The following is a 20,216-nucleotide window of genomic DNA, read 5'->3' as shown; positions in this document are numbered from 1 at the left end:
GGATAACATTAAATTGTATCCAGTATCTTGCCTACATGTATCAGGAATAACAGTGGCACTCAAAAAATTTTAAGCGAAAAGTTCCATAAGAAGAGTCACGTTTCTGGTTGAAACTTGAAAATAAAGACTTTCTGACTTGAATGTTAGGTTATCTTAGTCCAGGACCATCCCTGAAGTATTACTGTGGTAGTTTTAAGGCACGTATTTTGGAGCCAAACTCCCTGGATTTCAATCCAGTAAGTCTTTACCACTTACTAACTATATACAATGATTTATACCTTACCCTCTGTAAAATGGGTCTGCATTCTACAGTTGTTTTTGGATTCAATTCAGTTCAGTCGCTCAGTCGTGTCCGACTCTCTGCGACCCCATGAACCGCAGCACACCAGGCTTTCCTGTCCATCACCAACTCCCGGAGTCCACCCAAACCCATGTCCACTGAGTCGCTGATGCCATCCAACCATCTCATCCTCTATCGTCCCCTTCTCCTCTTGCCCTCAATCTTTCTCAGCATCAGGGTCTTTTCAAATGAGTCAGCTCTTCACATCAGGTGGCCAAAGTATTGGAGTTTCAGCTTCAGCATCAGTCTTTCCAATGAACATCCAGGACTGATCTCCTTTAGGATGGACTGGTTGGATCTCCTTGCAATCCAAGGGACTCTCAAGAGTCTTCTCCAACACCACAGTTCAAAAGCATCAGTTCTTTGGTGCTCAGCTTTCTTTATTGTCCAACTCTCACATCCATACATGACCACTGGAAAAACCATAGCCTTGACTAGCCGGACCTTTGTTGGCAAAGTAATGTCTCTGCTTTTTAATATGCTGTCTAGGTTGGTCATCACTTTCCTTCCAAGGAGTAAGCGTCTTTTAATTTCATGGCTGCAATCACCATCCGCCGTGATTCTGGAGCCCAGAAAAATAAAGTAGGCCACTGTTTCCCCATCTATTTGCCATGAAGTGATGGGACCAGATGCCATGATCTTAGTTTTCTGAATGTTAAGCTTTAAGCCAACTTTTTCACTCTCGTCTTTCACTTTCATCAAGAGGCTTTTTAGTTCTTCTCTTTTCTGCCATAAGGATGGTGTCATCTGCATATCTAAGGTTATTGATATTTTTTCCGGCAATCTTGATTTCAGCTTGTGCTTCCTCCAGCCCAGCGTTTCTCATGATGTACTCTGCATGTAAGTTAAATAAGCAGGATGACAATATACAGCCTTGACGTACTCCTTTTCCTATTTGGAACCAGTCTGTTGTTCCATGTCCAGTTCTAACTGTTGCTTCCTGACCTGCATACAGGTTTTTCAAGAGACAGGTCAAGTGGTCTGGTATTCCCATCTCTCAGAATTTTCCACAGTTTATTGTGATCCACACAGTCAAAGGCTTTGGCGTAGTCAATAAAGCAGAAATAGATGTTTTTCTGGAACTCTTTTGCTTTTTTAAGTGACTTAATATTTGTAAAGCTCTTAGACCAGTGCTTGGCTATATAAACATTTGTTAACTATATGACCAAAGTAGGACGTGTTCGTGTCACGTCTTGGTTGCCCAGTGACCCTCTGGAATCCAGAAGGCCTGTTTCTCTATTCAAACAATGAAAACATCATCCTACAAGACTTTTCCAATGAGCAACTGGTTCAGAGAGAAAGGTGATTTCAGGCAAACAACAGGAAACCTCGAAATAAATTCACAGAATCCAGGACTTTATTATTTTGTTTGTTTGGTTAGACTTACTTCCATCCTTTGGTTTTGCAGCTGGTGATGTATATTGGCCAGGTAACCAAAGAGATCTTGAAGTGGCCCCGCCCCTTCTCCCCTCCTGTCGTGAAACTCGAGAAGAGAGTGATTGCTGAATATGGGATGCCGTCCACCCACGCCATGGCAGCCACGGCCATCTCCTTCACCCTCCTTATCTCTAGCATGGACAGGTACCAGGTGAGACAGTGACTCTTCTTCTCCACCATTTAACACCATCCACACAGTAAGGGAGCAAAGAGGGGTTTTGCTTCAGGACTTCAGGGCAAAGAGGTGTTATGCTTTTTTTTTTTTTTTTGGAAGGACGATGAAACTTATGAAGTAAAGATGGGGGAACACTTACTGAACAGTGATGATTTCTTTATAAATGAAGCGAGCATATGATTTAGTGTCCAAAGCAGGTTATGCCCAAGAGTGAAGCTGGACACCATTTATAAAGTAAAACAAGCATCACTGGGCTGTGTGGTCTCCCCCTTCTGGAAGCATTTCCACCCTGAGCTACTTGACCAGATGGCTCTTAAGTCACTGCCTGCGTCCTCTGTTTGCAAGAGATGCGAGGGGCTGATGATCCTGGTAAACGACTCTCCAGGGTGGAGATGATTTCACCAAATCCTCAAGCTCGATACCCCAGGGCCCAGGGTGAAATAGAATCTGGGCTCAAATTAGCTGCCAAAGATGCATCTGCCCTTTCTCAGGGCTCAACCAGTAGAAATAATCAGTCCACATTTTCTAGAAGGCTTTTCTAAATGACAGGAGATTAACGAGTGTTGAAAATAGAATTTCACTTATTATCTGCTTAAATGCCAATTGTAGCAAGACCTTTTCAAAGTTGTATACTATTGGGAATTTCACGGTGGTCCAGGGGTTAAGACCTTGGTGCCTGGATGCAATGCCTGATCGGGGAACTAAGATCCCAGAAGCCACGCAGCATGGCTGAAAAATAAATAAAAGTTATGTTATTACTTTAATGAAGATTTATTTTTCCTATCTGAGAACTCTTGCTCTATTTTGATGCTTAATTTCAGAAATTGTATCTTTTACCTGTTGGAAAATTTAGATTTTGTTAACACTAGCAGTCTCATGTGTAAATGACCGCATTGCTTCTCCTGCCCTCTTTACACCAAAAACCCAGAGGCATTCCATGTTTCAGGGTGTAGATAAAACAGGAGGCTTGTTTTGGGTTTGGGAGAGAACAAGATTAGTGTCAGGTCCTGACCCCACCTGGTTTTCTCTCTGGTCACTTGGGATTAGACCTCAGTGGGAAAGGGACAAGTATAGGATTATATCTGACTGTGTGCTCAGTCATGTCTGACTCTTGTGACCCCATGGACTATAGCCCACCAGGCTTCCCTGTCCATGGGATTCTCCAGGCAAGATTACTAGAGTGGGTTGCCATTTTCTACTCCAGGGGATCTTCCTGACCCAGGGATTGAAGCTGCATCTCTTGCGTCTCTTACATTGGCAGGCGAATTCTTTACCACTGTTCCACCCGGGAAGCCCCCATACCACTCTTGATCTTAGCCAACTTAAATGTCATGCCAGGATTTAAAAAGAAAATGTCTTAGCCCCCCAATACTGTTGGAATTTATTGAATGCAGACTTCTGAGCTATGTTGTACTGTCCCCATGCCATCTGTCCCAGAAGGACATAGTGCTCCCATCACTCACCCCATCACTGGAAGCTGTCAGCATCCAGAGAAGCCTGTGAACTTGCTTCTCTTAGGAAAAAAGCAACAAGTGGTGCTGACTGCAGGAAAGCAACAACAGTCATTTATATGCATTTATATGCTTATTTTAAGGCCACCTGTGTTGTCTTACTTCTTTACAGCTCATATGATGTAACAGTTTTCTTAAGGCCTGAGTTGTTATGGACTTCTTTTCCTATTTAATTTTTAATGATAAATATATTTAGCTAGTTTGGTTCTTTACTCTTTACTTTATTTAAATATGTGTTTAGGCTAATACCCAGCCTCTAAATTGTGACTGCATTAGCTCATTTGTTTTTAACACTTTTTCAATTAAAATCAGAGACCCAGTTAACGATAAACCTTCAGAAAAGAGGTACAACCCTATATCATTGTAGTCAGATGTTACATTGGAAAGCACATGTTGGCTTGGACTCGGAAGATGTGGCTTCTTGTTCAGACTGTCACTGCTGGCTGTGTGACCTAGGGCAAGTCACTGTACCTCCTTGAGCCCTGGCTTCTGTTGGGAGGATCAAATGGGATGATCGATGGGCAAGCATCTTTGTGCAAAAGTTCAGGACTAATGCAACTTATCAAGGTTAAGGGTTTCCTCATTTGTAGACTGGGGCTAACAATAGACTGTACTTCATAGGGTTCTGTGAAGATTAAATGAGAGTGACTGTAAAGTACGTCATATATTATAGACAGTTCTGTATCATCTTTATCCTTAGCACCGTGGAAGACCACAGACATTAGTACTGGAAGCAACTGGATTATCTCTCTACATCTAGTTCATAAGCATATCTGTGTGTTCCTTATATGACTTATCATTAGCCAGATTCCTCCAACTGTTTACATTACTCATCTGCAAATGTCAAGATTCAGTGAAGTCTGGACTTTTGCCTTGACATCTCTACAAATATGCCAGTCTTAGCTTGGCCATTGTTCCCAGACTTCCCTATGAAGCCAGTTGTTGCCAAGCTTTATCTTCACAGCACATCTTGGGAAGGTAGCTGGTTGGACTTTGTAAAATTATAGCACCATCCATATACCTTGCCTCTTGGAAATACTGTATATTTCACAAGTTTTAAACATAGGTAGAAATGAAAAATTATTTACTCCACTAAAACTTTCAGCACAATAGCTATGGTCAAGTTCCAATGTGTCTTATTTGCATTTCAGTATGTTGTGAAACTTCCTTCCAGAATTACATTTCTAGGCATTTTCTCCTTCTCTTTCCTTAGTTTTCCCATTTTTTTGAGTGATTTTAGATCATCAAACTGCTGGCCCAAGGAATATGAGATTGAAACTAGGAGTTAATGGATCAGAAACCCCTTCCCTTCTACAACATCAAATTGTGTGTCTGAGCCTGATCTAATGCCTTATTTTCTCTTCTTCCCCTGCAGTATCCCTTTGTTTTGGGACTGATGATGGCTGTGGTGTTTTCCACGTTGGTGGGTCTCAGCCGACTTTATACTGGGATGCACACGGTCCTGGTAAGGCTTTGTGGGCGGGTTTTGGGGTGATATCTGAATAGGAGTGTAGTCAGTGTGTTCTTCATACTATATGATTATAAAGCTATTTGAATTTCATAAGAAGGCCAGTGAAGGCTATAATTTTATTTCCCATCAGGCCAATGAATTAGGAAATGATTATCTTAAGGCACATGTATAATAATCGTAATGAATCATTAAGATACTATCAAGTAGGCTGGTCTGGGCTAGACTGGCTAGAACAGCAATGAAGATTCAGGTAATTTGTTTACATGCTGGTTTACTGATGATGAAGCAGGCAGTGCAGAAACACACCCAGGGTCAGGGATGTTGAGTGATGGATGAAGTTCTTCACTTAGGTCCTCACAGAAATGGTTCTGAAATTCAGGGGTCTTAGCTGCCCTTGCAGGATAGGAGTCCCTCCAGGTCAAAAGAGCCCAGCATCATGGGCTTGCTTCCTTCCATAGTGGGTTTGCATTTAAAGAGCTGTCTACCTTTTTTTTTTTTTCCACCATATTAGGAATTTTTTTCAGAGCTGCCACAGTTAGCACAGTTGAAATGACTCAATTCTGTTTCCTAGTGTGCCAGCCATCTGCCTAGGAGTTCCAGAGCATAACGCTGGCCATGGCTTACCATGGGCACTATTTATCATGGTAATTGGTGATAGATTTCTTTAAAAAGGACTAGGCCCTTGCTAATTGTGTTACTCTCCATATGAAGCTCAACAATTGGATTAGCCTCAGGCCTCAGAGGGAAAGGCCAGCCTTCACTGGCCTTCTTGTTTCTCCTCTTGTGCCTGACCTTGGTCATCCAGGGATGAGGGGTGGAAGGACAGAAGCCACAGAGGGGAACAGATGTAGGGAGAGGGTTTGTCAAAATGGGCAGAAGCAGAGAATGGGAAGGAAAATAAACCCAGAGTCCAAGAGTTTATGGCTGCATGGGATGCTTTCCTCTTTGAAAAAAAAAAAATTGATTCATTTTTGACTGTGCTTGGTCTTTGTTGCTGCACATGGGATTTCTCTAGTGGCAATGAGCAGGTGGGGGGCTGCTCTCTTGTTGCGGAGCACAAGGCTCTAGGGCACATGGGCTCAGGAGTTGTGGCACACAGGCTTAGCTGCTCCGCGGCAGGTGGGGTCTTCCTGGATCAGGGGTCGAACCCGTGTCTCCTGCATTGGCAGGTGGATTCACAAGCACTGGACCACCGCCCCATGCTTTCCTCTCAAGACAAACAAAACAAAACAAATTCTAACTCCAAGGAAAGTGGGGACCTGAGTGGAATCGGGACCGAACCCAGGGTGAGGCCAGGAAGGCAGGAAATCTAAGAGGTGCCAAACAACTCTGGAATCAAGAGAAATGATTTTCAGGCAATACTTTAAAAACAAAAAAATAATCAAAATCAACGCTGAAATTTTCCATGATGAACAAAACATCCCAGTTTGAAATAAACTCTTGCCTGTGTGTGACCTTGCTGACTTTGCACCATGCTGGTCCTGGAGTGCACTCTAGGAGGCAAGGGGTGTGAAAATATGACACAACAGTTAGGGGTCAGGCTTATTATCTACCTACCAAGACAGGTCCCTGCTGTTCCCGTCCCACCGCACTGTGTGTGGCGTGGCTTCTAAGACTTCAGGGGAAAAGGGGAGGAGTGCATTCTCAATTTGCTACACCACTGCACCTCGTCATAAAGGGGTTCTCTCCAAGTGCGTCCACAGGCTGGAATATGGAACAAAGCAGAACTCTCTTGGGTGTTTGAGTATTTCTTTTATCCAGGGCAACTTTTTAATTTCCATAGGTTTTATTAAAAAGCGATCTTAAGAACTCAGGTTAAAATTAAAACCAAAGGAAACATGAGACTGTGGGGCTGCAGACATGAATAGAAGGCACAGAAAACCCTGGATTCAATAAGAATCTAGCTACATGTCTATCTTTAGTTCTGAAAGTAGGTTAGGGGATGGAGAAGCACAAATCTGCGGGGAAGATCGTTAAGGCCTCTCTTTGAGATGTGAGGAATGGATCCACCCACCCATTTCAGAAAATCTGTCCCAGGAGAAACTAGAACAAGGGGTATATGTGTGTGTGTGTGCGCTCAGTTGCTCAGTCATGTCTATCACTTTGTGTAGTCACAACTATTCCTCCCACCCCCATCCTGCACCATCATTGGCATCCAGGGACATCCTTCACTTGCAAAGTTTTGTCTCATAAAGATCGGAGACCCTGGGCTTCTCTGGCAGTCCAGTGGTTAAAACCCAAGTCTACTGCCTTGCAGGTGGATTCTTTACCACTGAGCCCCGTGGAAACCCCATGGCCCAGGATAGGATGATACGTAATTTCTTGTAGCAAAAGCAAATGTTTTTAATAGAAAGATGAAGTTGAATTATGGATTTGCTGTCTTCTCTATTTAGCAGCAACTTAGTAAGCTTCTTGGCTCTGATGGTAAGGGGTCTGCCTGCAATGCAGGAGACCCAGGTTCAATCCCTGGGTTGAGAAGATCCCCTGGAGAAGGAAATGGCAACCCACTCTAGTATTCTTGCCTGGAAAATCCCATGGACAGAGGAGCCTGGCAGACTGTAGTCCACAGGGTTGCAAAGAGTCTGACACGACTTAGCGACTAACACTTGTAAGTTCTATAGGCTACAGGCTTGGAGCTAGATCTGGAAAATAGTTGGGTAAATAAAACCTACCAAGTCTGTTGATGGAGTCAGACATATGAGCTTCTGATTACTGGCTCTAATGAGTATTATAATTAGCTTAGAACAGCTAAATCAGGCCAGGCCAACTAGGTGGCGTGACTCCCCTTGGACCCCTCACATTCTCCACAAACTAGTGGTTCTCAACCTTGGCTACACATTCAAATCCCATGGAAAACTTCAAAAATATTTGGACACCCAGATTTACAGCAGCAGCATTATTTACAATAGCCAAAAGGTAAAAGGCAGCCACGTGTCCACTGATGGATGAATGGATAAATAATATGTGATTCACACATACAATGGAATATTATTCAGCCTTGAAAAGGAAGGAAAGTCTGACGCATGCTACAGCATGGAAGAAACTTGAAGACATCATGCTAAGTGAAACAAACCAATCACTGAAGACAAACGCAATATGATTCTGCATATATGATGTCCTCAGAGAGTCAAATTCACAAAGTCAGAAAGTAAAGTCATGTCCAACTCTTTGTGATCCATGGACTATAGCCTGCCAGGCTCCTCTGTCCATGGGACTTTCCAGGCAAGAATACTGAAGTAGGTTGCCATGCCCTCCTGCACGGGAGCTTCCTGACCCAGGGATCGAACCTGGCTGTCTTATATCTCCTGCATTGGCAGGCAGATTCTTTATCACTAGTGCTACCTGGGATTCCCACAGAACATGAAAGTAGAAGGTGGTTGCCGAAACGTGAGGAAGAACAGGGAGTTATTGTTTAATGGGGTACAGAGTTTTAGTTTAGGGTGATGAAAAAGTTCTGCAGGTGGATAGCAGTGATGGTGGGGCAACAATGTAAATGTTCTTAATACCATTGAACTATACTCTTTGAAATGGTTAAAATGACAAATTTTATGTTATGTGTGTGTGTGTGTGTTTAACCACAGTAAAAGATACAGTCCTATGCATTGGTGTTTTTTCAAAGCGCCTTGGTTGGTCTTAATGTACAGCCAGGGTTGACAGCCATTGACTAGACTGTCCTTCAGAACTGGGCATGGGCACAAGCCTGAACGAAAGAGGAAGGTGCGGACAGTGCTGCGTGGGCACCGACTGTGTCCAGGCCTCAATGGCTCTAACACACCCAGCGTGGAGGCTCACAGCACACAGATCCTCCAGGAGGCCGCCAGCCTCGTATGAATGGCTCTCCTCCGTGCTCTGTAGTGACCCAAGTGGGCAGGAAGTCCAAAAACAAGGTGATATATGTATTCACACAGCTGAATCACTTTGCTTTAGAGCAGAAACTAACACAGCCTTGTAAAGCAACTCTACTCCAATAAAAATTAATATCAGAAAATTTGGTGATATTACATGGGACACTTTCTGTCCTTCCACTTGTAATAGTGTTTTTTTTTTTTTTTTTTTGTAATAGTGTTTTATAGATAGTAACTTCTGAGTAGACTGGGAACAGTGTATTTTGAGCGATGTCAAGGAATCCATAAAACTACTTTTTGGTGACCAAAGACTGATTTTTTTTCCTACTAAAACTACTGTTTAAGCCTTATTTCTTGATGCTTTGTCAAATGTCTGTATGTTGTGTTTTGGTGTTGTATCTTTTTGCCTTTTCATACTGTTCATGGGATTCTCAAGAATACTGAAGTGGTTTCCCTTTTCCAGTGGACCACATTTCGTCAGCACCCTCCACCATGACTCATCCATTTTGGGTGGCCCTACATGGCATGGCTCATAGTTTCATTGAGTTAGACTCATTGGAAAAGACCCTGATGCTGGGAAAGATTGAAGGCAGGAGAAGGGGATGACAGAGGATGAGATGGTTGGATAGTGTCACTGACTCGATGGACATGAGTTTGAGCAAGCTCCGGGAGTTGGTGTTGGACAGGGAAGCCTGGTGTGCTGCGGTCCATGGGGTCATAAAGTGTCAGACACGACTGAGCAACTGAACTGAACTATATGTCAAGTACAATAATTGAAACTGTTGATGATAAAAATAATTTAATGTACCTTAAAAAAAAAATTGGTTCTCCATACATCAAGAGGAGGAACAGTTCATGGAGAGCAGTCATTTGCTTCTCTTGCCCATTAAGACATCCTTCCCGTCAGGGATGAGTGGTCTGCTGTTACGTCAAGGCTTCTGGACGGGATCAGCTGACTCCTGGGCAGGCCCGAGTGAAGCGTGGGGAGAAACTGAACCCACACATGGTGTCGCCATCTGGCCAGACCAGCCCTGGCATTGCTTTCTTCTGCCAGGACGCCTGAGTAAGAAACCAGAGCACCACCCTCGCTCCTCACACTCATCAGTCAGGTGGTCACCAAGTCAAATTAGTTCTGACTCTTAAAGATGTCATAGAGCTGTCCTTACACCACTGCCTGGATACTATTTCCAAATCTGATGATGCCCTTCCATGCACAGAGACATTTCTAAAGCTCCTACTGACTGTGAAGGGTGACACGGGTAGTCCCAACAGGGGGCTCTGGGCAACTGACCTTTGAGAGAAGGCAGCAGTATCTATGGGCTTCCCTCATGGCTCAGATGGTAGAGAATCCCTCTGCAATGCAGGAGACCCGGATTCAAGCCTTGGATCAGAAAGGTCCCCGGAGAAGGGAATGGCAACCCACTCCAGCATTCTTGCCTGGAGAATCCCCTAGACAGAGGATATATACAAAGAGTCAGACACAACTGAGCGACTAACAGTTACTTACTTACTAGAACTATTGATGGCAAAACATGGAAATAAAACACAGGGGCCCTGGTGACATTCTTGCCCCACACCTGGGGCCGCCCTACCTCTAAGCTGGCTGTTCTTTTTTGCCCAAGCTGATTTTTGTTAAAATCTTACATTTCCCGTAGTAAGAAGCATCCTCACCAATGGTTTACAGAAATAATTTTTTAGTGTATAATTTCATGTTCTCTTGGTTTACAAAGTAAATCAGTTACAGCCAGCTGAAGAGGCAGGGGAGAGGGTAGAATATTTTGGAAAGATGGGGTAGCCCGTGGAATCCAACACAGATGGAACTGAACAACCAAGCCTCACATGTGTCTTCCTCTCCCTGTAGAGTGCCTCTGCACAGAACCCAGCTCCCAACAGCTCTCTCTCAGATCCAGGCCTTCACTTGAAGAGATGAAACTGATTGAACTGGGCATTACCCTGGGACATGGGAGCCTGGCCAGGGGGACAGGGTCACAGAGCAGAAAGAGGGCCCCAGAAGCCACCCCTGTGGGCTGCAAAGACAGTGCCCCAAGAGCAAGAACTGGAAAAACAAACAGTAAGTTGACCATAATTGAGAATGCCCAAACTCAAGTGGTCACCATGTGCATGAGGCAGGATGCCTTGAATACAAATAGAAACCAGCTCAAACTTGTATAAGCTTGACAGGAAATGGTTTTTATAACCACAGCGTATACCATAGGAAGAGCAGAGGTGCAGGTGGCCACTAGGAGAGTGGGGCCCAGGGTTAAATGTCCCTCCCTTTTCCCCAAAGTCATCTCTGCATCTTTCCACATGGTGGATCCATCCTTTTGGGTTGCCTTCCCTCTAAGGCTAGACTCAGGGCTTAAATTCTTTCTGTTTTACTCCTGAAAGGATTGCAGTGGGAAGACTTTCAGAAAAATTGGCCTAGACTGGATTACTAGCCTTTTGCTGCACCAAACACTGTCCAAGGGGACGCAAGGGGGTGTGATTGGACTAGTGGGTCAAGAGTCAGCCTGTGTGAGCAAGGGCTGTGACTGGTAGTGATGGGTAGACTTAGCATGTCAGAGGAACCTTTCTCTAAAGTCTGTTGCCAGAAGATGAAAACAGGCAAAGCACCAGTGGTGTACTTTGTACATTGACATCATTGCATTTTCCTATTGTTTTAGACTCAAAAACTGGGATGTTGTATTTGTGGGAAGAGGACGAGAGAAATTCAGGAAGGCTGATTGATTGTACTATGTTTGTAATGCCTGAAATTAATCAACTTACACAGAATTGATTTTAGGTCTTTTAACTGATAACACAATCACCCCCCAATACATTGACAGTAAAATTAGAGTTTTGTTGTTGTTAGCTTAGTGAATAATTGTTCCATTATTTTGAACTTGGATTAGCTGAAAGTCTGCTCTATTTTATTGTCTCTAAACTGCTTGATCTGTGAATAATTATACAGATATTAGGTTTTGTTTGCTTACTCATTTATTTTTCCTCTAAATATTGCTTTAGTTTTGGTTGGAGTTGGAGGATGTTGAAATGGTTTCTCAAATATTAAATTATCTGCAGACCATACAAAACTATGTTCTGGCTTTGGACTAGAGCATTTGGGGTGTGTTTTTTTCAAGTTCTTTGAAATTAAAAAAAAAAAAAATGACTTCAAACTGCCTTACTTAATATAGAGAAAAAAGCTAATTGTAATATAAATTATACCCTACAAAGCTCTGTTTTGTTGGATGAGTTAGTTACTGAGATAAAAAGGGACTTTGGTTACGTTTCTATGCATCAGTTACTATGTTATTATGTGCATTGTTTTCTCTTTATCTTGGAGAGGAATATTTGTATGCTTTCATTAAAATAGAGGATTATTTCTGGTTTCAGAATTAATAAGTACTCACAGTAAAACCCTCATGTCCTCTTGTTTTTATAGTTGTTGTATATATGTGTATGTTTAAGACAAAATAGTTATTATTCAATCCACTGCAGGAAGAGTTTAGGCAGCCATGTTAGGATAATGCAAAGGGAAATGAAAGTATTTTATGTTTCTGTATTAAATGAAACAAAATGAGGACTTGGCACAATTTCCAGCAAGAACTGCTCTTGATACATATTCCTAACAAGAAACATAGGGAAATTAATTTTTTACCTGCTTTCTCGGTGCTATCTAAAAGGCCACTGTTGGGTCAGCTTTTCCCAGGTATTCTGTAAGTGTGAGGCTCATAGATGACTGGGGATGCCCTAAAACTAGGAGGGAGAACTGGACTGAGCCTTGAGTGAAGCCCACAGCAGATATACAGAGACAGAGGCTGGTCCAAGCACCAGAATCACATGGAGCTCAGAGGTTCCTCAGGGCAGTGAGCCAAACCCTGAAGGTCAGGTGCAGGCGCAGACTGGTCCTAGGCCAGTTTCCCTCAGACCAGAAGCCACTCTTTTCTTCCTGCTGCAATGAAAACTGGTTGACCTCTACATTCTGTGAGCTGGAGCCTCAAAAGCTGCTTCAGTAGATTGTGTTGTCAGACGTGCTGAAAAGAAAGTCACTGAAAAGTCAGTCACTCAGTCCGACTCTTTGCGACCCCATGGCCTATATAGTCCATGGAATTCTCCAGGCTGGAATACTAGAGTGGGTAACCTTTCCCTTCTCCAGGGGATCTTCCCAACGCAGGGATTGAACCCAGATCTCCCTCATTGCGCACAGATTCTTTACCAGCTGAGCCACAAAGGAAGCCCAGACGTGCTGGAGTGTGACAATTGCCCGTTAGCCTGACAAGGGGTAGGAGGTCAGGGAACTCTCTGAGGCTAATGACGGGGCAGCCAAGCCAAACGGACTGGGCCTGCAGCTACAGAGATGGTCCCCTGAGGCTAGGTGGACAGGAGAGGTGGTGATGAGGAAGCCAGTAGTTTATCTCAGTAAGAAAGACCCCAGAGTGTCTATATCCCAGACTGCTGAAGGGGGAGTTCGGGTCAGTGCTTAAGGTCTCTATTGTATTGAGAATGCATTCATTTTTCTCCAACACATGAAAAACAAGCACATTCAGAGACAGAGCATGGATTCCAGACATGGCACTACTGTGGCTTGTATTTTATAATCCACGCAAGTCCAGGGTACCAGTAAAATAAGAGTAAGGGATTGGAATCCAATCCCTTTCATAGAAGCCAGTCTCCATATTTCTTTCTTTTTGAATCAGAGTGTATTACAGTCTCCTTGAAAGCGAAGGTTTTATGTAAGCTTCTATGTAAGCTTTTATGCCTGCCCCACTTTTTTTTTTTTTTTTAAAGAAAATTAAATTTATTTCTCACACCAGAAACCAGAGTGGTCCAGACTGGTGGGTCACCTGAGGACCTGGCTTCTTCCCATCTTGTAATCAGATGCCTCTCTTAATGGAAAAAGCACTGTCTTCAATATTTGTTTGTGAAGTTAACTTTTGTAAAATGAGTCAGACCTTCCCATTTTTTTATACAATTTTTAAAAAAGATTCTTTGACCCTCTGGGGAATATATACACAAATGTCTGCCATTATGTTCACTATTGCTGTGACATTCCTGGAAATACTGGTATGCACTGGCACTTTATTTTCATTACATCTCTCTAAATTATTACTATTTTGTCCTGCAACCAAAGAAAAGGGAGATGAAATGGTTTCCTGTGATTCCTCAACTACCCACTGAAGCCAGAGAACAAAGCTTTATTTATGAAGCAAATCCAGTCAGGGGGAAAAAATTAATCTAGTTTCCTAAACTGTTAACCTCCTTCAGAAAGTAGATGTACCCCTTGGAAAAGAAGAATCCGGGACTTCCATGACAGTCCAGCAGTTAAGATTCCATGCTTCCAATGCATGGGGTGCAAGTTTGATCCCTGGTCAGGGAACTAAGATCCCACATGCTGCGTGGGGCAGCCAAAAAATAACAAATTTGAAAAAGAAAAGAGGGATCCTACATATTTAATATCAGTAGTTAAAAACCATGAAGGCAGAAGCAAATCCAATGTGCTAGGGGCAAGGTAACTTTGTCTACCTCACCTAGGAAGGCTCCCATAGACTTCATGTTGTCTGAAAAAGCATTTGGAAAAATTAGAGAATATAAGTGAATATTTATATAAACATAAAATAGATAAAGACCTTTCTTGTCATATATTAAATGGAATAATTCATGAAAGATTAGATGAACTGCTTGCATACATTTTTTAGAAGCTTCTATATGTAACAAAATGAAAGTCATTGGTAAAAACATAAATGTATTAAGTGATAGACAAAGAATTAATATAAGGAATCCATGAGTAAAAGTGCAACATAAAAACAGGCAATTCCCAAAAGAAAAATGTCCAAAAAATAGAATGAACCAATTCCACCTGTATTTATGGAGATATTTTAAAAAGTCATAAAAGAAGCACAAATATTAATAAAAGTGAGATGTCATTTAAAAATTTTTGCCTGTGAGATTGGTAAAAAAATTTAAAAGATGGCAATTCATGTTGACGAGGGGTTGAGTAATGAGATATTCTCATGAGGGACCATTTCATGCGATAGGTATAAGCAGTAAAATATATGATGCATACCTTTTGATTTAGGAATTCTTTGAGAATTTTTTTTCTAATATTTATTGCAGTATAGTTGCTTCACAATGTTCTGTTAGCTTCTACTGCTTAGCAAAATTGAGAATTTACCCTAAAGGACAATTGAACAAATACATACATTTGAATAAGGTTAGAGTGTTATTTAAAATAGGGAAACAGGGAAAGCAATTCAATGTGTAACAATAAGAAACTGCCAGGTTAAATTAACTATATATCAAGATGTAGAACAATATTCAGCTATTAAATATTTATTGATTTATAGCAATTTTGTTCGTAATCTCTGAAAACTGGAAACAGTGCAAATGCCCTCCAATTAGTAAATTGATTAACAGACCTTGGTACCTCCATACAATGGATTGTACTCCAAAATAGTGATACTGATAGTGAAAGTCACTCAGTCGTGTCCGACTCTTTGCAACCCCCTTGGAATTCTCCATGCTAGAATACTGGAGTGGGTAGCCTTTCCCTTCTCCAGGGGTTCTTTCAAACTCAGGTCTCCCGCATTGCAGGTGGATTCTTTACCAGCTGAGCCACAAGGGAAGCCCAAGAATACTGGAGTGGGTAGCCTATCCCTTCTCCAGTGGATCTTCCTGACCCAAGAATTGAACTGGGGTCTCCTGCATTGCAGGTGGATCCTTTACCAACTGAGCTATGAGGGAAACCCCATATTCCACAATAAGGAGGAGCTAACTGCTGTTTCATGCAATATGTTGGATGGTCCTCTTTTTTTTCTTATAGGTTTATTGAGGTATTATTGATCATATTGAACACATGTAAATTTAAGGTGTGTAGTGTAATTAGATATATATTGCAAAATGGAAATCCCATGGACAGAAAAGCGTGGCAGGCTACAGTCCATGGGGTCATGAGAGTCGGACACAACTTAGCAACTAAACCACCAACCACAAAAGAAGTTAGTTAATACCCCTGTCCCCTCACATAATTACCTGTTTTTGTTTTTTGGTAGTGATAAAATTTACCATCTGCTCTTTTACAACTTCCAAGCATATAGTACAGTATAACACCATTTGTTAACTATAAACACCAGGCTTTTCATTAGATCCCCATACCTTGTTCATCGTATAGTTGGAAGTTTGTACCCTTTAACTAACATCTCCGCAATTCTTCACCATCCAGCTTTAGGCAACCACAATTCTACTGTTTCTATGAATTCAGTTTTTTTAGATTTCATGTATAAGTAAGATCATATAGTATTTGTCTGATGTATTTTACTTAGCATAAATGCCTGTAAAGTTTATCAAATCTGTTGCAAACGGCGGGATTTCCTTCTTTTTTAATGGCAATATAGATACAGATAAAGATGGGCTTTCCTCGTTGTTTAGATGGTAAAGAATCTGCCTGCAATGCAGCAGAGCCAGGTTCGATCCCTGGGTTGGGAAGATCCCCTGGAGAAGGGAATGGCAACCCACTCCAGTATTCTAGCCTGGAGAATCTCATGGACAGAGGAGCCTGGCAGACTGTAGTCCCTGGGGTCACAAAGAGTTAGACACAACTGAGTGACTATCAGTTTCACTTTCAAGCAGTTTGTGACAAGTGTTCTGCCTCTCCTCAACCCAATACACAGTTATAAAGATTCTTAAACATTGGAAATCAAAGAAACTAGTACTTACCCAAGGCTGTGTCCCATTCAATCCAGTCAAGGAAATTCTAAATTCTTACTTTAAAATGCAATGTAGGTCTCTGGCCAACCCTTTATAATTTCCTTGAAGATTTCTGAATCTCAAATTGTTTTCTTTTTCCTGCTCTGCGTTTCTGGACTCCTCCCTAACAACTATCGATGGGTGCTTGATAAATGCTAACTAAACAACAGAATTTTATTTAGCAGTAACAAAAGCCCAAGATGCTATATTAGGGCACAAAATAGAAGCAACTCTAGGTGTTTTTAATAAAGTGAAATTTGTTTTGTCTGCGCTGTGTGGCATGCAGGACTTCTCTGACTAGGGATAGAACCCACGCATAGAACCTACGCACCCTGCCATGGAAGCAGAATTCTTAACCACCCGACCTCCAGGAAAGTCCTAGAAAAGTGGAATTTAATACAGGGAATGGAGTGCTTACAAAATGTCAGAAGGGCTTGATGAGCAGGGAGAACCCACTGTTCTCTCTGTCACCCAGAAGTCGAAGTGCTGCTGGCGACTTGTCACCACCAGCCCCATCCATAATCTTTATTTCCAGGCACTGACCAACCAAATGAGCTGATGCTGGGCTAGAGCCTCTATGATGGCTTTTGTTGCCTCTGAGAAGCCAGGAGCTGGAGTCCTCAGACCTGTTACTGCAACTCACCTTCCTATGACGTTCCATCTCTTTTCCACTTTCTGCCCTGAGATGCTCCATCTCTTTGCCACTCTCCAGATTCCATAAGAGTGAATCTAAATGGTGGAACCTGATTTCCAAAGGAACCAAAGAAATGTTTTGATCTTTCCCACAGCCCGAGTTCAAGGGAAGGTGGGAGTGGACAGGGGGTGCTAGTTGACAGTTTCCATTGTGCTTTGGTAGTCTGGTACATTCCTCTGAGCATCCCTGTGGGAAATTCTGCTTAGGATCATTTCCTAGGAGCAGGTGTCCTAGGGAAAACTGCGACATTTTACCAAATGAAAAGGCAAGAATGTGAATATTCTGACATTTGTTTCTTTTAACATTATATATAAATATTTCTATTCCAGTAGATAAAAGGACACATGAAAGATTTTCATTCAAAGTCCCTTAAGGTTGTCTAGCGTTTTAATGCATAAATATCACTTTCATAGCAGTAACAGCAGCTATAAGATAAGCATATGATTGGTTATATTCATGCCTGTCTGTCCCAGTAGATTTTGAGTCCCTTGTAGCTAAGAATCTTATTTTTCTCCTCTTGGTATGCCCCACAATTCCCAACAGAGTGCCTGACCGTAAGTGTACAGTAAATGTCAAGTGAATTGTAGAATTGTGTGATCTGTTCATAAATCAGTCTCTCTTATTTCTTCGTACTTTACTGACTCAGATTTGACAAGATTCAGCCATTAGTCTGAATATTGCATTCACAGTAGGAGATCAGATGAGAGCACGTCTAACATTCCTTTTTAAAAATTTATTTCTGGCTGCATTGGGTGTTCATTGCTGTGCATAGGCTTTCTCAAGTGGCAAACAAGGGCTACTCTTGATTGCATTGCCCAGGTCTCACAGTGCAGGGGCGTCTCATTGCAGAGCACAGGCCCTAGGGCACATGGGCTTCAGTAGCTGTGACTCGAAGGCTTTAGAGCTCAGGCTTAGTAGCTGTGGCTGATAGGCTTAGGTGCCCTGCAGCATGTGAGATCTTCCCGGACCAGGGATCGAACCCATGTGCCCTGCATTGACAGGTGGATTCTTTACCCCTGAACCAGCAGGGAAGTCTCCCATATTTAATATTCTTTTTCAACATCATTTTGTTTTGCCTTTAAGAATAAACTTGTGAAAAGTTCAATAGAGAGGGGCACGCAATAGTAAATACTGTGCAGGCATGGATGCTCCATTTCAAAGATTCTAGAACTCCCAGAAGTTGAATGTGTCAGGAGTCTTGACATGTAAAAAGGGTACCCTGGAACAGTGGTCAACAGCATGAAGCTTTAAGGCTCTTTGAGAGATCAATTCTCAGGAGAAGAGCATCTGAAGACATGGTCCTTCAGTGCTTCACACCTTTCATCTAATAAATGTGATGATGATGTAGCCAGAGGTAGAGAGAAAATTCTGCCATTCTTAGTGGACTTGAGAATTTTATAGAGAGAAAACCTGCTACCTTGTGTATCGGTGTGTAAGTAGTACATGGAGGATAAGAAAAGATAAGTAAGCATGCCTGAGGAATCACCACCCAGGTTACTGTAGATATAGCATGACCAGTATCTCAGAAGTCCCCGTGCCCTTTACTCTGCATCTCCTCCAAGGTACCCACTCCCCATGAACCTATGAACTTCACGTAAATGGAATTGTACAGTATGCTTTCCTCAGCATTGGGTTGCTTTTGCTGTTTTGTTTGTGATCCCTGGTCAGTAAAGAATCTGCCTGCAATGCAAGACACCCAAGTTCTATCCCTGGGTCAGGAAGATCCCCTGAGAAGGGAATGGGCTGCCCATTCCAGTATTCTTGCCTGGGAAATCCCCAAAGAGAAGCCTGGAGGGCTACAATCCACAGAATCGCAAGAGTTGAACACAACTTAGCAACAAAACCATCACCACCACCTACATTGTATGTCACTTCAGTTCATTGATTTTTATTCTTAGACTGTATTAAATCACAGAACTATATCCCAGTTTACTTATCTCTTTTATCACTGATGGATGTTTGGGTTGTTCCAGTTGGACGGTATTATGAATGATGCAAAGCTTTCTCTGATGTGCCTTTTAGAGCATAGATGTGTGTTTTAGTATTGAATATGAAAATTGAAGTGGCTCATTAAGATAAGTTCAGCTTCCAGATGTCCAGTTGTATTTTCTGAAGAATTGTACCAGTTTACGCCCCTACCAGTTCATGTGTAAGCTTTCCAATTCTCCACATTCTTGCCAGTCCTTGCTGTCAGTCATCTTCCGTCCCCCACCCAAACTTTAAACTTTTTATTTTGTATTGGAGTATTGCTGATTAACAATGGTGTGATAGTTTCAGATGAACAGCGAAGGGACTCAGCGGTACACATACATATATCCATTCTCCCACCCAAGCTGGCACATAACATTGAGCAGAGTTCCATGTGCTATACAGTAGGTCCTTATTGGTTATCCATTTTAAATGTAGCAGTGTGTACATGGCCCTCCCAAACTCCATAACTATCCCTTCCCCTGGCAACCATAAGTTCCTTTTCTATGTCTTTGAGTTTCTTTCTGTTCTGGAAGTAAGTTCATTTGTATCACTGCTTTTTAGATTCTACATATAAGGGAGGTCATACTCTACTTCTCCTTCTCTGGCTGGCTGACTTCGCTCAGTATGATACTCTAGGTCCATCCATGTTGCTGCAAATGGCATTGTTTTACTCTTTATAATGGCTGGGTAGTATTCCACTGTATATATGTACCATATACTCATCCATTCTTTAGCCATGGACATTCAGGTTGCTTCTATGTCTTGGCTATTGTAAACAGTGCTGCAATGAACACTGGAGTGCATGTATCCTTTTGGATCATATTTTTATCCGAATATGCCCAGGAGTGGAACTGCAGGGTCTTATGGTAGCTCTATTTTTAATTTTTTAAGAGAACCTCCATACTGTTCTCCATAGTGGCTGTACCAATTTACATTCCCACCAACTGTGTAGGAGGGTTCCATTTTCTCCACACCCTCTCCAGCATTTGTGGATTTTTTTTGATAGCAGCCATTCTGACTGGTGTGAGATGATAACCTCATTGTAGTTTT

At 42.2% G+C, this 20,216-nt stretch overlaps 1 protein-coding gene across 4 annotated transcripts in view; it reads left to right on the top strand.

The window, feature by feature from the left end:
• Positions 1 to 20,216, top strand: part of SGPP2 (sphingosine-1-phosphate phosphatase 2) — a 144,649-nt gene that overhangs the window by 101,910 nt on the left and 22,523 nt on the right. For 3 of the 4 annotated variants that reach the window (XM_043445136.1, XM_043445137.1, XM_043445139.1), the window contains 2 exons: positions 1,749 to 1,928; positions 4,839 to 4,928. In XM_043445136.1, the coding sequence (XP_043301071.1) occupies positions 1,749 to 1,928; positions 4,839 to 4,928 (270 nt within the window). The remainder of the gene's footprint in view (positions 1 to 1,748; positions 1,929 to 4,838; positions 4,929 to 20,216) is intronic. The other variant, XM_043445138.1, reaches the window with a different exon arrangement.

The sequence above is a fragment of the Cervus canadensis genome, chromosome 24 (genome assembly GCF_019320065.1).
Source record: "Cervus canadensis isolate Bull #8, Minnesota chromosome 24, ASM1932006v1, whole genome shotgun sequence".
In the NCBI taxonomy this organism is placed as follows: Eukaryota; Metazoa; Chordata; class Mammalia; order Artiodactyla; family Cervidae; genus Cervus; species Cervus canadensis.
The sequence above is the reverse complement of the archived record's forward strand: the minus strand, read 5'-3'. Positions and strand labels throughout refer to the sequence as shown.